The sequence below is a fragment of the Musca vetustissima genome, unplaced genomic scaffold (assembly GCF_032173495.1).
Source record: "Musca vetustissima isolate MV318-11 ecotype Yass unplaced genomic scaffold, APGP_CSIRO_Mvet_v1 utg10220, whole genome shotgun sequence".
Classification (NCBI taxonomy): Eukaryota; Metazoa; Arthropoda; class Insecta; order Diptera; family Muscidae; genus Musca; species Musca vetustissima.
Genome location: NW_026881786.1, coordinates 144,798 through 167,717, shown reverse-complemented (window position 1 = coordinate 167,717; position 22,920 = coordinate 144,798). Strand labels below are relative to the sequence as shown.

Below are 22,920 nucleotides of genomic sequence, written 5' to 3'. Positions count from 1 at the left end.
TTCATGTAAATGGTGCCCCAAAGTCCCTATATATCTTTCGATTTGCACGAAATTTGGCATAACGTATTGAATTGAGTCTAGAATGATGTCTGCCAAGTTTCATGAAAATCGGTCCTGATTTAGATATATCTCCCATATAGTTTCGTCCGATTTCATGTAAATGGTGCCCCAAAGTCCCTATATATCTTTCGATTTGCACGAAATTTGGTATAGCCTATTCATTTAGGTCTAGAATGATGTATGTAAAGTTTCGTGGAAATCGGTCCAGATTTAGATATAGCTCCCATATATAGTTTCGTCCGATTTCATGTAAATGGTACCCCAAAGTCCCTATATATCTTTCGATTTGCACGAAATTTGGCATAACGTACTTAATTGAGCCTAGAAGGATGTCTGCCAAGTTTTATGAAAATCAGTCCAGATTTCTATATAGCTCCCACTTATAGTTTCGTCCGATTTCCAACGGATGACCTATTTATATTTGTTTGAAGTCGATTTACATACTTTATGGATAGATCTACGTAGATTCACATTTAGATAAATATCACATATTTTATTTCATTCAAGTTCATGCTAATAGTCCTGTTTAATATACCCATAGTGGTGAAGGGTATCATATAGTCGGCCCCGTCCGACTTTACTACTTTCCTTACTGGTTTTAAACTCATTTTGAATTTGACCAACAACCCAGGCACAATGAAACAGCTGACGACAACGATTACAACGCTATACCACTACTATCGACAACAAACATCGATATACTATCCGATTCATTTGTCATATGGCAAACAAAATCGATAGCACATGTCATCAATTCACTTCACATAAACTGCAGAGAGAAACAACTGCGAGAAGAAGAAGAAGAAGAACGATTAGCCACAAAATTCATTTATAGATCCCTAGAAAAAAGTTAAATTTTTTGCTTATATATTTTTATACAACAACACCAAAAAAAAAATAAATTAAACATCATTATTTTGCTAAGCAAAAGTGTAGACGATAAAGCTGTTTGTAAAACGGGAGCTAACCAAAAAACAACAACAAAACACACACAAAAGATAATCCAATTAAAAGACTTGTACAAATTTTGTAATTATAAATCCTCCGAGTGAATCTCCCCCGAAAAAGAAAGAAACGTCAAGCAAGCAGCAGTAGTTGTGAATCAAATCGAAGAAGAAAAACAGGCAAGGTCGTCAACGTCGTCGTCGTCGAAGTTGTCTCAGTACAAAGCCAATAGTCAACACAAGCAACATGGTGAGTGTTCAACTTTGAACTAAAGGAAGATGAAGATTTCGATTCCTTTGTGTGGTTTGACACACGCAAAGCTAAAAGTGACATGTGAGACCAAAAAAAGAATGTGTCCGTACATCTGTCTGGCTGTTGGTCGGTCGGTCGGAAGCAAATGAATATAGTTTAGTTCCTGTGCTCGTAAAATGATGTATGCATGCTAATTTGTGTTGTGTGACAGCAGCTGCTGCTGTTGCTGCTTTTGTTGTCGTTATAACAACCAACCGACCAGCCAACCAACCAATGAGACCGGCAGTAATGATCATGCTTTATGAGAGCTGCTTATTCTGACAGCAAATTGCAAACACACAAAATGAACTTTGACCAAAAATTATTTAAAAAAAAAAAACAGAAACAATTTCTAAACACAATTTGTTGCTATATTCGTATTAATCATTTAACTTGATTATTATTGTTGTTGTTTTTTAGGATGTGTTCCTGATGATTAGAAAACACAAAACTACCATCTTCACGGATGCCAAAGAGAATACATCGGTGGGCGAACTAAAGCGTATGCTGGAAGGTAAACAAAATATTAACGGAAACCAAGAAAAAATTGAAAAAAATTAGAGCAAATAATTGTTTAATGGCAAAAATAGCTAAATGGACACTCGCAGAATATTTGTGTGTTTGTACGAGACGGACAAAGTAAAAACAAAAAAAAAAAACCTTAAATGACCTTTAAAACTATTTTGAAAGATGTTCACAATGAGGATGAGAAAGGATATTGAATGAATGAATTATATTCCAGTTAAACAATTGATAATTACCAATCATTAAAAATCATTGTGTCACACAAATCGTAACGCGCTTTCTGGAATATTTTTTGACAATTAATATGAGTGCCAGTGTTGCTAAACTAATCTATAAATAAATCATTTGTTTTAGTAGCCATTGAAGATATATTCAAGACAAGTTATAAGATATATAAATTACCAACAACACTTCTAATGACTAAATATTTGTGTGGACATTTGTCAATATTTTATTGTAGAAAACACTGTGCTAGTATATTTCTTTTAAATACTATTCGTTAAAGTTATTAGAGGTTTTCCAGACATAACAGTGACATCATCGCACCTCTAAAACATTTCACGATAATTGATTCTCCCCTTCTTCGTAGGATAATCAAATATCTATCACATAAAAATATTAATCTCTTCTTAAACGGAGCATGGTGTTTAGCTATGTGGGCCTGTGTGATCTTCATATTAAGTGAAGACATGTGTGTGTTCCCGTACCAAAAAAATCGGACGAAACTATTTAAATTTATAAAGAAAATGAAAAAAAAAACAACCTACTATAGATGCATATCCTGAACAGAATACATGTTCATGTACTTCTTGTATAATAACACAATTGTCATAGCCGTCCAAAAACACAAGCAAATGACGAACTTGGTCCGGGGTTAACTATGTAGTCCTGTGTGATATTGAGACTTGACGAATTAATTATAAGAAGTTAAGAATGTATGTTGGCAATACTTTTCAAATGTATGTTGAAATTGTCTTTGCATAATGTCATCATTATAAATTCGGGTACATAACATACCAGTGTCATCTTCATGGAAAGTCAAAGATTGTACCCGTCTATCGACACATCGAAATTTTGTTGATGTGTCTGTTTGGTTGTTATCGTCGCTAACACCTTCGACATAGTCTTATGGAATTGCTTCCCTCACCCAGGCGCCATCATTATAAATTCGGGTACATAACATACCACTGCCATCTTCATGGAAAGTCGATGATTGTATCCGTATATCGACACATCCAAATTTTGCCGATATATCTGTTTGGTTATCATCGGGAACACCTCTGTCATAGTCTTATTGACATGCTTCTCTCCGCCAGGCACCACAAGAGATTTATTTATGATATATTGAAAGATCCATAGGTGTAAGCGTGAACACATAAATTTGCGGAACACATATCATATTTTTAGAAAAATATCATACCTCGTATCAAGATTTTCTTTTCTATAAAATAATTAGACCTTAAATGTCTTTATAGAAATTCTCAATTTCAATAATAAAAATAACCCCTTAGAATATTTTCCATAGGAAAAATATAACTTGTCCAAATTGCCTGTGGACTCAGTCCATATAGATTGCAACTATCCTGTTGCAAGTTTTCACATTGAACAGAATATATGCATTTTTATACCCTACACAATAAGGTGAAGTGTATATTAAATCTGTCAGTCCGTTTGCGTGCCTTGAAATAATCGTCGGAGACCCCAAAAAGTATAATTGATCAGAAAAAAATTCTATGTCGATTTACGGCCTGTCTGTCCGTCTATTGAGGATAAGTCTAGTTTAGGACTCCTCGCGGATCGTTTCGAAATTTTTACCACATGTAGTCTTTGGGGCCCTGATTACAATGGTATACTTTTTTTCTTGCGGAAATCGGTATTTCCGGAGATATGGGCCTCCAAAGTTCCGTTGGGAACCTTGTATTTTCTCATGATTTTAAAAATTTAAGGCAATATGGCAATATCGGTATCAATTTAAAGCGTTTGAAGCCCTGATTACAAAAATGTAATATTCTCATCAAACAACTCCATACTTTCTGAGATATGTGGCTCCAAAATTTCGCGGGAACCATCTTCAATTCTAAAAAACATAATGGGTGATTGTAGATACCCGGACTTCGTCCGGTGATTTAAGACTTCCTCCTATGGACACTACGGCTACGCGACCGAATCTCCTTTTAATTAGAATAGGGTTTGAGGGTAGACGGCCATCGGCCGGGGATATACCTTCCAAAATGTTTGTCCCTTGTGGCAAGTTTTCAGATAAATTTTAGATTATTTTTGTGCGTCAAATATCATTTCTAAACCCCGGCAGCTCCAGTACTTGCTTTATTTAATATCGATAATTATATTTTTGGAATTCCACGAGTCCTTGTTAAACCAAAATGGTTAAAAAACATGAATAAGCCTGTGCTTCGTTTTTATAAAAAACTTAAAATCCAGTTCGTTGTTTTGTAAGAACAACTATAGTTGGGAATGTTTGGCATTTTCAACCTGAGGCTGAGACAGGGAAGACTATAATTTCGTATTTCGCCACCGATTCTCATCAATTCCCTTAGTTTTTTTATTGGGAATATTCTCCCCAGAAGATTTTTATAGCTTCTGCTTTCAACAAATTGAGGTACTTATCTACCCAACTATATAAACTACATGAGAAGCTCAGGTTGTCACAAAAATTTAAATACTCGGGTCCATGACGCCTATATTTGTAAAAAAAAACACATCTCTATTAGCTGAGAAAACGTTAAGACCGAACGTTTTCCACTTTTTACCATTTGGTATTAATTTAAAACACTGCGACTGAACTTTTGCACTTCTTACCATTCGGGATTAATTTAAAACGACCGAGACCCTTATATGTGCTATTTCCAAACATGTACCTATTTTGTAAATTCTCTGAATTATCTTTCATTAGGGTTTTAATCCTTTGAGTAAACGAAATACCATATTACATGTACTTAGGTTCGTAAATAGGTTCCTCAAAATATCTATATTAAATTTAATACTTTATTCAGCATCATCTGGAAAAATAGGATTTATTCATTAAATATAGACTGGGGATAGTCTTTATAAAGAAGCGGAGAGGAATATTTTTAAACGTACTAAGGGGAGTCCTTATAGGGGAGCCTAAGCAAAGAGCTATCATCATTATTTGGAAAAATGTGATTTATTCATTAGATAAATTTTCCTCCACTTGAATTAAGGTTTTCCCAATATGTTAGTCATTTTATATATGGGCAATATTGCCAATTTTTTAACATAGCTGAAGCGGAGGTTCACCCCTTTATAACTCGGGAACTACTTAAGTATATGAAAAAAGTGAATAGTTTTGGGTTAATTGATCTGTCGTTGCAAACTGTTCATGATATTGACCTCCAAACTTTATTTTGGTGGAAGCTGTGTCTACTTTAATGTAAAAAATGTGTAAAAACAGGTTGAGGCGAACCAGTTTTTTTATGTTCTCTATCGATTTGTGACTAAGCCACTCATTGCACGGTCTTCGTGTCAAAATAAAACTAGAAGCCAACAAAATGGGGACTACGCCCCTTATGTATCATTTTTCAAAATTTTAACTGCATCTACCTTTAAATGATGCTGACATTTTGAAGCTCGATTTTGAGTGTTTTTTTAATTTTACTTCCAGCTTTAATACGCAAACAGGAATTTATAAAAATCGATTATAAGATTATTGTAGTCGCGAATCTGCGTAATTTGATATGTATTTTGTGTATGTAGTATGCACAGCTTCAGAGTAGTACTCATCCGAAGGTGCGAATTTTGTGCGATCAAATTTCTAAAAAAACCTATTTTTCAGGCCAAATTTTTAGATCTGTCAACTGAATGATATGGGTACCCGCGATCAATAAGGTTTTTGACGTTTCGAATGATATAAAATCTTCTTCGTGAAAATCCATCGAAATTTGGCAAAAAATGTTTTTGAAAATATCGCGGATTTATTTGCGTTTTCTGTGTATCATTTCCGCATTAATAAATGACCTCATACGGATTTTGATCTTTTTCGAAAAGAGAACTTTAAAAACTTCACCCGAAAGAGAGATGTACGCAATTTATTTCAAAAATAGATTATGCTGGCACATCCATAGTTCTTAATGGACCACATTGAAATCGGTATAGATCGATGTATTTTTTTAGGGTGCACATCGAAATCGGATGCGCGTTAATGGCATATGGAGTTTTCGGAAATTTTTGCGCGTTTTACAATTTTTTGGGTACTTCAAGGTAACGTGCGGCACATCTAAGCCGTCAAATAAAATTTCGCATAATATATATGGATTGGAAGATAAACTTCAGTACTTCCTGGAAACCGCATGCGCATCAAATGATTTTGAGAATTACGCGATTTAGACGCAATTTATCTCAAAAATAGTGTGAGCTGGCACATCCATGGTTCTTAATGGACCACATTGAAATCGGTATAGATCGATGTATTTTTTTAGGGTTTACACCGAAATCGGATGCGCGTAAATGGGATATGGAGTTTTCGGAAATTATTCGCGTTTTACGATTTTTTGGGTACTTCAATGTAACGTGCGGCACATCTTAGCCGTCAAATGAAATTTCCCAAAATATATATGGATTGGAAGATAAACTTCAGTACTTCCTGGGAATCGCATGCGCATCAAATGATTTTTAGAATTACGCGATTTACACGCATTTTAAAATGTATATTTCATAATATTATTTTATTTTAAGATTTATTCCTATTTATAGAACCCCAAGATTTATCGGAAGGGTTTTGGTACAATCCGCAAAGGGTATGCTTATACACATGAAGGGATTATTTTTATATATGGCAATTTTTCGGCGAAATTCGGGTAAAATAGACGAATAACCCCAACATATTTTTCTGAAATTTCTTGTATACAATTAAAACCAGTGAGCGGAGCAGTATAGTCGGACGGGGCCGACCATACGATACCCTACACAACTACCACGAAATTAAAATTTTCTGCGGATGTTTATTCCGAGACTGGGCAATATTTCGTGATATTTGCACCCTCTTGCCCGATTAGATGTAAACAGCGCTTCTTCCTCACACTGACATATTTTCCGAATATTGCAAGTATTCAGTACAGCTATTGTCCAGATTTCCATCACCGTGGGTTGTGTTGTGATGTTCGGCTTTCATTTGAGGTCTATAGATCGACTCGAAAATAACACAAAAATTAAGTTTTCGGTCCACTTCATTCCAAAATTATTATCTGATCATCACCGAAAATTATAGGCATAGTCCTTGACCGTAACTGGAACCTCATGGAACATTTCAAAGCGATCAGCGCTATAGTTCCCCTCTGTAGAGTGATAATGGGTTACTAAATAATATACGAATACGGAGATACCTGTAAATATTTAGGTGTAACTCCCACATCCGAGCACATACAACAATATAATTGGTATTAATTTAAAGGTCAACCACTCCTCTTGGATATAATATAAACTTTTCGGGTCTATGTCCTTCAGGTGTAAATATATACGCTATAGAATACGAATTTTGTCATTTTTCACACAAAAGTCAGGATCCATTTGACCCGATATATATTGACCGATCTTTATCAAAACAGACATGCTTATTCTTTGACCCGATTCCCTTCTCCATGTAAAATTTCGCGATGTTCGGACCATAACTACGGCCTCTGGAGATACCAGAAAAACCGACAAAAATTTAGTATTTGGTCCATTTCATCCCCTAAATATTAACCGATCTTTCCCAAAAATAATAGGGGTCTTCATTGGCCAGAACCCATCCTACATGCAAAATTTCGTGAAGATTGGTCCATAACTGTGGCCTGTATCGTGTTTACAAATTATAATGGACAGACGGACGGACGGACGGACGGACGGACACACATGTCTAGATCGACTCAGCTAGTCGAGATATGACGGTCGGTATACTTAAAGGTGGGTCTAGGACCAATATTTCGCGGCGTTACAAACTTTTGGGGCTGCACAAAGCTATAATACCCTGACAACATAGTTGTGTAGGGTATAAAAATAAATATGATGACATTATTTTTTCGAACCAAAAACAAATATTTTTCCTCAATATCTTGTTTTGCTGTCGCTTTGATTTAGAAACCGCTACACGGACTTGTGTGATTTTGATATCGTTTGATTCATCATGGTGTTTAGATTATGTAGATATTTTTAAATTATTTTCTAGGTGTGTGTATGTAATTAATATATTGAAAATATTGATGTAATCTGCTATATATTTTTTATTTTTCTCATATTTCGCGAATATGTGCAACTTTATCGTGATTATTAAAATATATTCATATTCTTATATTACGGAGGAAGATATATATCAACGTTTTTGGTCAATATAATAAACGGCGTAATTTTAAGATTTTTTTCTTATGCCCAAAATGAAAACCTCGATAACTTTTGCGCGCATCAACCAAAAATTTGATCGCGAACGGTTTCGGAATCAGAACATTTTTCTTTATATGTGTACCAAAAATCATTGATGTGCCACAAAAACAAAAAAGCTGATTTTTTGAAAATGGAATATTAAAATTTGGCAATATTGCCCATATATATTTTTTTATAATTAGAGAAATATCTTCCCTAACATAAGAAAAATGTCCTGTGCTGAAGATTAGCCCGATTTTCACACATTTTGTAACACAAAACATTGTTGGTCCAAAAATTTCAGCCAGCATCACTGAAATGCCTCGATTTCGTCAAAATTCCAAACATATTTATTGATATTGATTTGAAATTGTTGTAACTTTAAAAGCACATTAACCCTACGGTCAATAACCAAAAAAGTATACGTAGATCAATAACCGTGGTACATTTGTACCCATCCAAAGATAGCTCTGTAATTCATTAAAAAAATGGACTATCGTGAGGTTTTTTGTTTTAAATTAGTCTATGCGGATCTGGTCTAGATGTAGGAACTCAAAATTATATATACATTAAAATAATATATATTTAAATCCATGCTTAAATGATAATCTATCTAAAACAATCATAGTAAATCCGTTATAGCTCTCGAATGGGTTAAGCTTTTTTTGTTATTTTTTTTATTGGGATCTTATTTAGGTGTTCCTCAACCCCTCTGCAAATTTTTGTGGTCCTAGACAACATGGGGCCATCAGGGCGACTCGTGGAAGTCAGAAACTACCCTGGTTTTCCTTTGGTATACAGGGACTAAAGCAACTATTTTTGCCAATTATTCACATTTTATGAGTTTAGAGATTGTGATTGGGGCATTTTTAACACTATTTATTACTTTAAAACATTATTTAATATTTTTTTTATATATTTACGACAATTTAGGATTGTAATAAATCAGACTAATTCGATTATAGAAAACGTTTCAGGCCCAATATGAAGAATAATTGGATAATTACGGACAATTATCATTGTTTTTGTCCCTGTATACTAAGGGAAAACCAGGGTAGTTTCTGACTTCCACGAGTCGCCCTGATGGCCCCATGTTGTCTAGGGCCACAAAAATTTGCAAAGGGGTTGAGGAACACCAAAATAAGATCCCAATAAAAAAATAACAAAAAAAGCTTAACCCATTCGAAAGCTATAACGAATTTACTATGATTGTTTTAGATAGATTATCATTTAAGCATGGATTTAAATATATATTATTTTAATGTATATATAATTTTGAGTTCCTACATCTAGACCAGATCCGCATAGACTAATTTAAAACAAAAAACCTCACGATAGTCCAATTTTTTAATGAATTACAGAGCTATCTTTGGATGGGTACAAATGTACCACGGTTATTGATCTACGTAGGTAATAACTTTAAAAAATTGTAAAAATTATGTATATGGAAAATATTTATAATTTTTTTCTTCGATTATGTGTGAAAATACCTCAAGAATGATTCCTCAAAATTTGATCCAAATATCTCCATTATTAAAAATTTTACAGCATTTTTATTCAAAAAAAGGTACAAATGTACCCGGTTATTGACCGTAGGGTTAAAAACTCACTTATTTTTAGGTTCACAATTCTCTTCAACATAAAAATACAAATACATCTCTAATTCCTCTGATATGCTAAAATATTTTAATCGTTACATTAATTAAATGTTCAAAAATCTCAACTCATCCTGATGTTAGTTATTTTCCTATGTGGAGCGTTCACTGTACATACAATCGCATATCAACCACACAAATTGAAATTTAGAAGCTAACATTACAAAGTTTTGATAAATATATAACAAACCAGAAATATTCATTAACTAATATATATTCCATATTTTTTCTTCTTTCAGGTATTTTAAAAGTTAAACCATCAGATCAACGTTTATTCAATCAAGACAATGATATTATGGAAGATGACAATACTTTGCAAGATTATGGCATCACAATGTCAACAGCTAAGGCGCAAGCACCAGCTCAATTAGGTTTGGCTTTAAGGTATGTTATTGACTGCTACTGAAGCAACTTGCAAGTTTCTATATATAGATCAATATAGTCTATCTGTCTGGAGTCGTCTAGACCAATAACATTCAAAAATCAATGATACGTTTCATGTACTGATTGGGGGGAACCAATGCAACGAGTTCGCACGACAACAACATTTCACAGTAGGTTATGGACGGAATATAAGTTCCTGCTTATTGATAATACAAATTCTTACTCTCAACATGTTTTAATTTAATTTCTGCCGTTGGTGTCGTGTTGTTGTTGGTGTTGTTTTAATATTCGGAAGACGATGGTCGATCGGCGGTCTTATCTCAAACATTAATCACTGAGTAAGACATATAAAAATTATTGATATTCTGTTGTCAGAGCATTTAATGTGTGCGGTGGGATATTTTTGTATTTCATTTTCTTTTCCAATTTTTGTTGTTGTCAGGGCCAATTTTTTTCCCTCGCATATTATGAAATAAAAATGTGCCGGTTCTATTTTTGGTTTTCAAAAACAATTGTACTTTGATTTGTTTTGGATGAAGGGATTTTTTTTTGTGTTTGGCCAAAACATAAATGTGATAATTTCAAAAAAAATTTTGAAATTTTATTGCATACTTCAAGTGAGGGTGTAGAGAAATACAGTGGTATGGTTTTGTAGCAAGAATTGTTTGTAATATATAATGCCACAGGAACTTGATCCTACCTTTTTATATAAATATTTTTTTTAAAAGAACAAAGCTTGAGAATTTATTCTGAATTTGTAATTTGAAGGGACTTTGTAAAGATCTGAAGGGAGTTTTTATAGACGAGCTGGTGATAGAAAGTACTTATAGACTAGACGAAGGGAGTCTTTATAGACGAGCTGAACGGAGTCTTTTTAGACGAGCTGAAGGTATTCTTTATAAACAAGCTGAAGGGAGTCTTCATACAGGAGCTCAATGGAGTCTTCTTAGACGATCGGAAGGGAGTCTTCATAGACAAGCTGAAGAGAGTCTTTATAGACGACATGAACTGTGTCTTTATAGGCGAGCGTAAATTGAGTTTATAGACGAGCTGAACGGATTATTTATATACGAGCTGAATGGGGTCTTTATAGACGAGCTGATGGGAATCTTTATAGACTTCAAGCTATTTGTTGCTTAATTTTAATTTCATAGATTTTTTCGATATTATTTACAAATTTTAAACTATATTTCTTATTTCATTACAGAAAGGAGAATGGCGAATTTGAAACCCTTGATATTACACCCTATTCATCACCACCAGATTTACCAGAAGTTATGAAAAATCAGGAAGCAGCAAATGGCAAAGAACAGGTGGCATAGATAGATATATATTAAATATCCATTATGAGACAACAACAACAACATTAACAAAAGCAACGCAAACCAGAAATGCAGTAGCAATTTAGTGTAAAATTACAACAACACTTTCAAAGAAGCCTAAACAAAAAATCTATTATTAACAAATTCTCTTTTTTTTATTTAACACAAACCAATAATTATTTAATATTTAAGTCGAATGAAGGAATAAAATAAAAAAGAAAACACCAGGCAGTGGCAAACAATATCCATTAAAAGTAATTCTATGAAAAAGAAAACGAAAAACTAAAATTCAATTACACCTTAACAATGAGGCGCAAAATAAAGTATATTACATATACATACATATATTTATATATACAATAATGGCCCCCCTTTAAAAATTCAGTGTTGTTTTTATGCTAAAGCAAAGAAAGTAACTGCTAAGCTCCTTTAAGGAGGCTAATTATTTTGTTTAGATTTATTCGAATGTGTTAAAGAAAGTTGGGAGAAGGGCTCAATTTAATTTAAAACAAAAAAAACAAGTTTATCCCCCTACCTATATTGTTTGGTTCTTATTTTTCTATTTCTTTTTTCCCTTCTTACATAACTTGGCTTTTTGCTATCTCTTAATGCATTTTAAGTTATTGATTTTTATTTTTAACTGCAAACTTCTTTTTTTTTTTTTTTTGATGGCTTCAAATTGATTTTCGACAATGCTGCGGTCATCTGAAGTAATCAATACCAATTATTTGAATATCTGTTAGTTTTTTCTTCTTCTTTAAATAAAAGCCTTGTTAAAAATCTCATTAATAAAATACAAAATATAAAACTCAGCCTAATATGATGATATATGAAAAATGGTATATATTCTAAATCAATTTACAAATATGCATATTTCTATATTATGAACTGTTGATTCATAATGACTAACCAACCAACCAGTCAGTCAATCAATATACCCAACAAACAAAAAAATACAAAAACAAAATTAAGCAAAAAAGAGATTTAAACAAAACTACTATTTTCTAATCTATTTAAAACAACTCTATTTAATTTAATTTAATTACGTTTATGTTTCGATTTAATTCTTAATAAAAAAACAAACAAGAAATGAAAAGATGAAAAACAAAAAGAAATACGGAATATGTATTTTTATTCGTTGAACATGAACTTTGTTAAGGGACTATCTGAGAAGAGAGTACGGGGACATTTCTTGATCTCTAAAGAGAATGAAGTCTATAGACGAGCTGAATGGAGACTCATAGATGAGCTGAAGAGAGCCTTTATTGGCAAGCTGAAGGGAGTCTTTATAGAAGGTAGTCTCTTTATAGACGAGCTGAAGGTAGTCTCTTTATAGATGAGCTGAAGGGAGTCTCTTTATAGACGAACTGAAGGGAGTCTCTTTATAGACGAACTGAAGGGAGTATCTTTATGGACGAGCTGAAGGGAGTCTCTTTATATGCGAGCTGAACGGGGTCTCTTTATATGCGAGCTGAACGGGGTCTCTTTATAGACGAGCTGAACGGGGTCTCTTTATAGACGAGCTGAACGGGGTCTCTTTATAGACGAGCTGAAGGGAGTCTCTTTATAGACGAGCTGAAGGGAGTCTTTATAGACAAGCTGAAGGGAGTCTTTATAGACGAGCTGAAGGGAGTCTTTATAGACGAGCTGAAGAGAGTCATTATAGACGACTTTATAGACGACCTGAAGGGAGTCTTTATAGACGTCCTAAAGGGAGTCTTTATAGACGACCTGAAGGGAGTCTTTATAGACGACCTGAAGGGAGTCTTTATAGACGACCTGAAGGGAGTCTTTATAGACGACCTGAAGGGAGTCTTTATAGACGACCTGAAGGGAGTCTTTATAGACGACCTGAAGGGAGTCTTTATAGACGACCTGAAGGGAGTCTTTATAGACGACCTGAAGGGAGTCTTTATAGACGACCTGAAGGGAGTCTTTATAGACGACCTGAAGGGAGTCTTTATAGACGACCTGAAGGGAGTCTTTATAGACGACCTGAAGGGAGCCTTTATTGAATAGTCTTTATAGACGACCTGAAGGGAGTCTTTATAGGTCTTTATAGACGACCTGAAGGGAGTCTTTCTAGACGACCTGAAGGGAGTCTTTCTAGACGACCTGAAGGGAGTCTTTCTAGACGACCTGAAGGGAGTCTTTCTAGACGACCTGAAGGGAGTCTTTCTAGACGACCTGAAGGGAGTCTTTCTAGACGAGCTGAAGGGAGTCTTTATAGACGAGCTGAAGGGAGTCTTTATAGACGAGCTCATGGGAGTCTTTATAGACGAGCTCATGGGAGTCTTTATAGACGAGCTCAAGGGAGTCTTTATAGACGAGCTCAAGGCAGTATTTATAGACGAGCTCAAGGGAGGCTTTATAGACGAGCTCAAGGGAGTCTTTATAGACGAGCTGAATGGAGTCTTCAAATACGGGCTAAAGGACGTTTTTATAGATTAGTATTGTAGACTTGACTGATTTTGAAATCTTATATATTTATTGAAAAGTTTCAAGAGATATACACCCTTATTTAGAGCTCATATAAAAAACCTTCATCCAAAAACATTTATGTTTGAGGCCGTTTGTATTTATTATAATCTTGTGTACAACTATTTAATATTATAATTACATATATTTTCTACTAAAAATAAATACAAACTCTAATCACTTTCCAATGAATCGGAAACCTCTTCACTATTCTGTGGCTGTTCTTCTTCGACAAATGCCGCGTTTGATGTCTGTTGTAATTCAAGATTTTCCAAATACTCTTGTAAACGATCTTGGAAAAAGTTAATATATGTTTGTTTTTGTTGTGACGTTGCGGGGAAATAATGACCACCATTGTGTTCCAATACTTCGACATTTTTAAAATGGTTCGCCAGTTCTTGGCTCATTTCCTTGGGTATAATTTCATCGGAGAGACCATAGATATGTAGAGTGGGTATTATGACCGATTCTTCGTAGGCACTTTTGTGTACCAAACTACCAGATAGGAACCCTGAAGACATTATGGCAAATTCCGGCTTAATTGAAGTTACTAAAACGAAAAGGAGAGCATTACGGTTTGTAGGTTGCAGAATATAACATGTTTAACTTACATTTTTTCTTTGCCAATCCACATATCAAACCAACAAAACAGGCACCCTGTGAAAAGCCCAACAACCCTTGAAATGGTCCCTGTGTCTTCCATGCCTCCTCGACAAGTTTAAGGCTTTCCTGAAAGCCGAAGGCTGGTCCATTTTTATTGGTACCCTTGAATGACCCGTCATCTTTGTTAAACCACCAACTTAATTGATCAGGTTGGGGTTCGGCACCTTCTTCCATTGGCTTGGCCTTGTGGGGTGCATCGATGAAAACAAATTCGGCGTATTTGTTTACATGTTTACGAAATGATCCCAGTTTACTTCTAAAGCTTTCGCCATTTTGGCGATAGCCATGCAAGCAGAGTACCCTCACTTTTTCAGTTATTTCTAACGGTTTTGCTGATGATGGTTTTTGTTTGGATGAAGTAGCCTCGTTGGTCATGTTTGTGGGGAATAGGGTAACCAATTGGTTTGGTTATGCTGAGCGTATCAATTATCAACAGCTGTTTTTTTAGCTGATTGTTTATGGGGTATGTTCAGTGACTGTAGACAAATCGAATTGTTCTTGAATAAACAAACGAAGTTGCCTAGTCACACATCAATTCTACTTATTGTGATAACTTTGACATTGGGACAATCATGATCTAATAATAAGGTCGTCAGATAATTTTACACGAGCTGTCAAAATGCTTTCAATTTTGACTTAATTGTTTGAAACCGTAAACAAAAATTGTCGATAACGATTGTTTCTTACATGACCTTTGTAGAATTTGTACATAAAAGACTATCTTTATTTATCCCGCTAAATACTGGTCATCAAACGGCTATGCTTATTCCTAGCGCAGATCCCCTTCTCCGTGAAAAATTATGGAATATGCGTTTTATAGAGTAACAGAGACGAATAATGGGTTTGCCAAGGCTCTAGAATGGGCTCCGTAGAAAGCGCCTCATAGCTCGCTTTGTATAATAAGAAACCAAAAATGTCTCCTTGTCATTGGGTGCTGCCAAGGAGATATTTTTGATCTCTTATTATACAACAGGCCAGCAACCTGAAGACCTTCGTTCTACGTCTCAGCTCATCGCAACTTGCTCAAACGACTTGAAGAGGCTGTTGAACGGTACTACACCCAACATCTTGGCGTATTTGGTGGTCTGAATCTGCTATTCATCGACCATTCTGTCATATCTACCGACCATTAGATTCAGTGGAAGATTAATTTCAGACTTTCAAGTAGTAAACGGTGTGGCTATAAATTTGAATAATTCTGGAGAGATCTCTCTTCAACTCTACGAGTCTTCGAATTTCTTTTTCTACATATGGCAGGTGTCCCTACATATAATTGCTTTTCCAAAGTTTCAAATATAGCCGTCCTCGAACATTTTGATGTCCTCAAACCTTTCGATAAATTTAATGGTATAGTAGGCCACAATGACGGTTTAGTTCTGGGTCTGTTTCAGTTTAGTCGTCAACTAGCATATGTGGAAATGTTTATGTAGGGCTGTTGGAAAACGGCTTCTCATAGATGGGGGTCTATCATGGAGAGTCTCAAGTGTCATAGCTACTGGCAACGGTAACGAAATCGGCCTTTGTTGGCATCCTTGCCAGGCTTCAGTAGCGGGACCAGCCTGCCTAGTTCCCAGGCTTCAGGAACTATGTAACAAATTGAGGCCTGATGTAAGGTATTCAAGTCCAAGTTCATCCAAATGCTTAAGCAATACCATGGAAATTCCGTCTCCGTCTAACACTATAGGCAACATCTTGGCAACATTTGAAAACATTAATAAACTGACAGTTAAAAAGGCTTCATTGGGTCTTTCACTTCGGATCTCATACTCTTGTGTGTTCGGTGATCGTACGTCGATTCTCGTCAAGTTCATTAACCAATATCGTCAGTTTGGTCTTACTTCGGGTATTCGAGTGTCGATTACCCGGAAATTCCTCTCATTAGCAGTGTATATGAAGGGAATGGCCAGCTCTCTGAATCGGCCATTGGGTAAACTCTCGGAAACCTTGCCAACCAGTTTTCACATGGCTCAGGAAAGTTCGGTCTTCAGATATTTCGTCTTTTTCCGTACTGCAAGAATCTACTACTTCTTACTACGATAACGAATTTTCCTTTATGAGATCGAAGAAAATAGTAACATATAATAGATTCTTGCAGTACGGGAACAGACCAATTATGAAGTCTGGAGTATATTAACGGGGATGATGAAATGGAGGCGCTTTGATCCGTGGGGAATGACTAATTACCAAGTCACGAAATTTATCATTCTATGGTGATGCCTGGTGAGCTGTGTTAATCTCCCTTTATCATTGTGGAAGCATTCTCTTTCACAGTGCAAAAAGTTGTGCTATCAATTTGTTGCTCGGCCAGCGCTGTTCCTCTCTAATCATTACTTACAATGGAATGTCATAACTAATGATGACCATTTAAATCCTGTAATGCCGGGAGGTTATCACCTTTTAAAAGGTGATTAAGCACTTCTACCTCGGAAGTTCCACATGTTACATCTACATCGGTTAGCTTGGTTTCGCGTCAATCCGGTATATCAAACCAGAAATTTTGCTATCTACAAAACACTAATTTTTTCTAAACAATTAACATGAAGTAAAATATTTTTCAGCTTGGATTCAGTTATATTCTCATTAAATAGGATATTCATTTTTATTGGCAATATAATATAATTTCCAAAATATATCTTCGATTTTGAAGACCTCTTTCCAAAATACAACTAACAACCATTCCAATTGGCACACATCAAAATTATGGTGCACCCAACAAACACACACACTGAACATACCCTAAATAATATTTATTTACCTTTCTTGACATTTTTGGCGGTCAGCTGGGCTCCTCGTTTTCTTATGTAAATACCTTGTAAATCTTTTTTCCGTTTTTTCTCGCCAATTCTTTGCATTAACAAATTTTTGTTTTCAATCTATATTCTCATCATCGCATCATCATCACCGTCACTATCGTTGCCAAAATATTTGTGTATATAGTATTGGTTCGATCGGTATACAAGTAACATCAACAACAAAATGTTACTAACAGTACCTTTGCTAAACAAAGGCACCCTTTTGGGTTCCTTGATTAACAAATGCAGGCAAGTTGTAGGAATTAAGAACAATAAGCATGTAGAGATTAATTTGAAACCAAACATATCTAATTCCCCAACGCTATCAACTTTAAATCTACCATCATCATCCACCACGCTGACCCCCAACCCGACGACACCTTTGCTAAATGTCAATGACACTAACAGACCCATCGCGGTAGCTAATTTAAGCCTGAGTAGCCCAGCATTGGCCAGTAGTACTAAGCTGACGATAGAACAGCAAGTTGGCCTGCCGGTAAGGCCAAAGAAACCATTGACCCCATACTTCCGTTTTATGAACGATTTGAGACCAAAGATTTTGGCGCAAAGTCCCAATTTGCCACTAATTGAGGTGGTAAAGCAAGTTTCCAAAAAATGGGAAACAGCTGATCCCTCATTGAAACAGCGTCTGCAGGAAGAGTACAAAAAGGAACAACAGGAGTACATCGAGAAGCGAATGAAGTATGATTCCAAAATTACCGATGAACAACGTAATCAAATTAAGGAATTGAAGCAGGAGAAAATCGAGGCTAAAGAACGTCGTATGATGCGTAAACGTATTAAGGATTTGGGACGTCCCAAGAAGCCAGCATCAGCATTTATACGCTTCATTGCCAAAGAGAGAATACGTACACCACAATCGCCGAAGCAAACGTTCCGTGAATGGCATGAAACGGCAACGAAAAAGTGGGCTTCCCTGTCACAATCCGAAAAGGATATTTACATGCAGGAATCCCGCAAAGAGTTCGAAACATATAAGTAAGACCATCAGCATATTCTCTTAAGAATTTGTCGTAATAAAAAATTTTTTATTTCATTTCTAGGAAAGAAATTGCCGTGTGGGAAGAGAAAATGATACGCATGGGCCACATTGATGTTGTACGCCAGGGCAATCTTATTGATCCACCAGAAGTTAAAACAAAGAAACGTTAAAACATTCGTTTATATCGTTGCATTATATCATGCCATTTTACATATACATACATACACACAAACATACAGTTTTGTTCTTCATTTAATCATTAAATAGTAGTTTGAGTTATTTTTGCTATTTCGTTATTGTTCTCTGATGCATCAGAAAGAAAAAAAGACTTTATTTTCGTAAGTCTTGAGTTCATGAATTAAATTTAAGTAAGTTTCCGAGGAATAAGATTGCTCACAGCATAAACACATAAATATAATAAAAATAAAATGTTGATACTTAATTTTTGCGATAATGGAATGTATTAATATGGAAGGGACCAATGTTAAAGTGGTGGGTACTATCCTCAGAAGCTGAAGACCTATTGCTTTTTATATAGAAAAAATACATTGTAAGCGAGAACGATTTTTTACTATAGAAAAGAATTTTTTTTCTTTAGAAAAAATCGTGAGAAGCAGAGGATCAGATTTTTTCATTAAAAAAATTCTGAGATGCGGAGGATCTAAATTTGTTCTATAGAAAAAAGTCCTAAGAGATAGAGGACAAAATTGTTGCCTATAGAAAAAAGTCCTCATAATCTGAGGACCAAATTTTTGTTTACAGAAGCTGGGGAACAATCTTTTCCCATACTTTAAAATTTAAAAAAAAAAATCAGAGGACCGATTTTTTATTTTATAGGAAAAAAGTCCTCAGAAGCTGAGGACCAATTTTGTTCTATACCCTTCACCACTTTGGGTATATTGTATATATCAATGTTCCCTCGGACAAACAAATCGGACGAATATATATTTATATATGGGAGTTATATCGAAATATAAACCGATTATCCCGTAACGTACCACACAGCATTCTAGACTCAATTCAATACGCTATGCCAAATTTTGTGTAAGTCGAAAGATATATAGGGACTTTGGTGTACCATTTACATAAAATCAGACGAAAAATTATATTGGAGCTATATCGAAATCGGAACCGATTTTTCCGAAACTTACCACTCATCATTGTAGACTCAATTCAGTACGCTATGCCAAATTTCGTGCAAACCGGAGGATATATAGGGACTTTGGTACACCATTTACTTTAAATCGGACGAAAATATATATGGAAGCTATATCTATATCTGAACCGATTTTTCCCAATTTCAATAGGGTTTGACCTTGGGTCAAATAAGTGACCTTTGTTAATTTTCATCCAATTCGGATCATAAATGCGACGCATTATTTATAGGGACTTTGGTGCACCATTTACCTTAAATCGGACGAAAATATATATGGGAGCTATATCTATATCTGAACCGATTTTTCCCAATTTCAATAGGGTTCGACCTTGGGTCAAATAAGTGGCCTTTGTTTATTTTCATCCAATTCGGATCATCAATGCGACGTGTACTTTGTTTACAATTTAACATGGACAGACGGACATGCATAAATCGACATAGAAAGTGATTCTATGCATATTCTCAAAAGGAACCATGTGTCTATTTCGTTTCCTTTTGCCTGTTACAAACATATGCACAGAGATATAATACCCTGTACCTGTGTGGTGAAGGGTTAAATATCGTCAGAATCTGAGGACCAAATTCGTTTTTTTTCTATAGAAAAAATTCCTCATAAACTGAGAACCAATTTTTTCTATATAGAAAAAAAATCCTCAGAACCTGAGGTCCGAACCTTTTCAGGTTCTCAGCTTCTGAAGATATTTTTTTCAATACGAAATTGCACAATATGATTTATTTTTATAAAAAAAAACTTTATTATAAAATATTGTCAATTAAAAAATATGGGCAGAATCATGTGGGGAAAACTTAAGTATTACAAAAGTTGGACGAAATCTGAAAAACAAAACACCTGCATTAAATCAAAATCATATCAACCCAATTACACATAATTAATGTACATTCAATCACACTTCATTCTACATACTCCCTTATTATTCAAAAGTATTCTTATTCTAATCATGAGTATAACGAATGGAAATACCACTTAAACCCTTTTCAATTTTTGCCGGTTCTGTTTGACCTAATGCCGGGTCAAGTCCACGCCATGTACGATCTTCAAATGTCAATCCTGTATTTGTTGTCATCACCTCCATTCTAGCCTGAGTGGCAATTGCCTGCTGTTGTTCGGATAAAGCCGATAGATTTGCTGCTTCCACGTCATTTCCATTGGAAGTACCATTAAAACGCATACGCCCGGTTAGCAAACTAACATCCTCGGGATTTATGTCGTTTGCATTGAATTCAAGGAAACTACGTCCCTCTGGTAGTAGATCTTTAAAATCTGTAACATACGATTCAGGATAACGCATATGCCATGCTGGATTGAGGGCCATTTCTGCTTCAAATACCGAAACAATGGGTTTGTAAAATTCCTTCGATTCAAACATATTGTTGAAGGGACAACCGATAAGTACAAAACAATCTATTTCCAAAAAGTTGGCCAATTTGGCGGGGTTGATGCGTCCAACGGAAATGATTTGTGTCTTTATGCCTCTAGCCTTGGCCATGGTTTGTAGATGTTTCACAACATCCAAATAGCCATTGGATGTGAGTGTGGCAACAATTAGTCCCAAGGTTTGGGCATCTTTACATTTTTCAATATAAAAATATCTGCGACGTATATAATTGGCAGTTAAGGGATTCTTTTCCCTACCCGTTCCGCTTGCAACATCATAAATAAACCATTTGCCAGCTTTGGTGGTAAGTGATAAATTAAAGAATCTTTGATTATCGGAACCAATAAATAAGCATATCCTTTCAGCGTTCATTTCATCTACTTCCTTGGTGTAGTCGCCTTGTGATGTGATGGCAAATTGTCCATCTTCTGTAATGGTGGCAAATTTGTCGCCACAATAAGTCACTAAGTCCAGACGTTTGGTTTTAAGATTTATCAATTTTTCCTTAAGATCGTCATTGATCGGCTCGTTGAGTAGTTGATGGTAGCCAATATCGAGATAAACTGTTACCACATGTGAGGTTGAGTGTTCGATAAATGATTTAAGGTATTCGTAGAATTTTTGCATGTCGATATCGAATTGGGGATACAAGTATAGTACTGGCAAACGTGAAACTTTACTTCGACAGGCATTGCCAAAATGTACCAAACTATCGGCATCAACATGAGCGGCAGCAATCTGAAAAACATATAACAAATATTTAAAACCACGCGGGCAAAGATTATGTGTTTAAGTTTATTATAACATTGTAGAACCTCCAACATGGGGTAGGCATTCAAATCAATCTGAGCTCTTTTCTGAAATAACGAAATTTCAAATTACAAACACTCAGTTTGGACATTAAAAACATGGACCTATATTTTCCGAAGAAGTTGTTTAACCAATGGAGGGATATATATGTCCACATTTCCGGATATATGGGCCATCAATTTTATATGGATCTGGAATATGATTATAAAAATGTAATAATGTTATCCAAGAATTCCATACATCATTGTACACGGTCGGCACCTAGGACTACTTATGGTAAAAAATTTCAAAACGAATGATGATCAGTACTTAAACTTGACTTGAGCCAAATCTACATAATGGCTAGAAGTGTAACATATGCCAGTATCTCGGGTGGTCGGCATTATTAAACTTGTTCTCAAGTCGCTTAATCTAACTATTGTCTTTTTGGATCCTTGACTTCACTTACCTCATCTACACAACAACTTCCGTAGGATGTATCGGCCAATATAAATGTCTTCACTTCGTCAGCCAAGGAAAAGGCCTGTCGAATACTTGCCGCAATTGTTTCACTACATTTTAGATAATTATCGGGAAATTGTAGACAAACCTAAAGTAACATAAATAATATATTTTTTATTAACAGCCTATCTCCATCTCCTTGAACTCACCCTTTTGTAGTTGTTCTTCTTTATCCATTCAATACAATTTTCACGTTGAGCATCTCCCCATATTTGTTCCAAGGAGATATCTTGCTCTACATCTATCAAATCTGCTTGCCTCTCTAATACCGCAGTATCTGAACTTGAAAATGCCGATGTCATATTTTATTAGAGATATAATATATTTCCGTTTATCTGCGATATATAGTCCAAATGCAGTTATTTGTTTACACAATGTCACTCTTGGAAGGCTAAGAAATCACGTAGCCCCATAGCCGGTAGAATTAGTGCACACGTATTGTAATACAAAATCAGCTGATTGCTGTAGTCGTCGTTTGTAAACATTTACTGTGGTGATGCTTCAACAAAAGCGTACAAGAAGTGGCAATCTGTATTATTATTTTTTCCTCTTTAAATACTGGAGGCACG

General features: G+C 35.3%; 4 protein-coding genes across 4 annotated transcripts; 2 read left to right on the top strand and 2 right to left on the bottom strand.

Moving 5' to 3' along the window:
• The first annotated feature begins 1,148 nt into the window (after nt 1-1,148).
• On the top strand, nt 1,149-11,561 carry LOC133327796 (elongin-B). Its single transcript, XM_061536333.1, has 4 exons — nt 1,149-1,254; nt 1,717-1,810; nt 10,085-10,229; nt 11,437-11,561. The coding sequence occupies exons 1-4, from the start codon at nt 1,252-1,254 to the stop codon at nt 11,549-11,551; spliced, it is 357 nt and encodes a 118-aa protein (XP_061392317.1). The 5' UTR covers nt 1,149-1,251; the 3' UTR covers nt 11,552-11,561.
• Nucleotides 11,562-14,202: 2,641 nt separating this feature from the next.
• On the bottom strand, nt 14,203-15,082 carry LOC133327795 (esterase GA18864). The gene is made up of 2 exons (XM_061536332.1): nt 14,641-15,082; nt 14,203-14,579 (listed from the first exon to the last, which is right to left on the bottom strand). Exons 1-2 carry the CDS (start codon nt 15,065-15,067, stop codon nt 14,203-14,205), a joined length of 804 nt encoding a protein of 267 aa, XP_061392316.1. The 5' UTR covers nt 15,068-15,082.
• Nucleotides 15,083-17,605: 2,523 nt separating this feature from the next.
• Nucleotides 17,606-18,657, top strand: LOC133327797 (transcription factor A, mitochondrial). The gene is made up of 2 exons (XM_061536334.1): nt 17,606-18,483; nt 18,549-18,657. The coding sequence occupies exons 1-2, from the start codon at nt 17,669-17,671 to the stop codon at nt 18,655-18,657; spliced, it is 924 nt and encodes a 307-aa protein (XP_061392318.1). The 5' UTR covers nt 17,606-17,668.
• Nucleotides 18,658-20,594: 1,937 nt separating this feature from the next.
• On the bottom strand, nt 20,595-22,653 carry LOC133327793 (2-(3-amino-3-carboxypropyl)histidine synthase subunit 2). Its single transcript, XM_061536330.1, has 3 exons — nt 22,501-22,653; nt 22,299-22,439; nt 20,595-21,778 (listed from the first exon to the last, which is right to left on the bottom strand). Exons 1-3 carry the CDS (start codon nt 22,651-22,653, stop codon nt 20,597-20,599), a joined length of 1,476 nt encoding a protein of 491 aa, XP_061392314.1. The 3' UTR covers nt 20,595-20,596.
• Nucleotides 22,654-22,920: the final 267 nt, after the last annotated feature.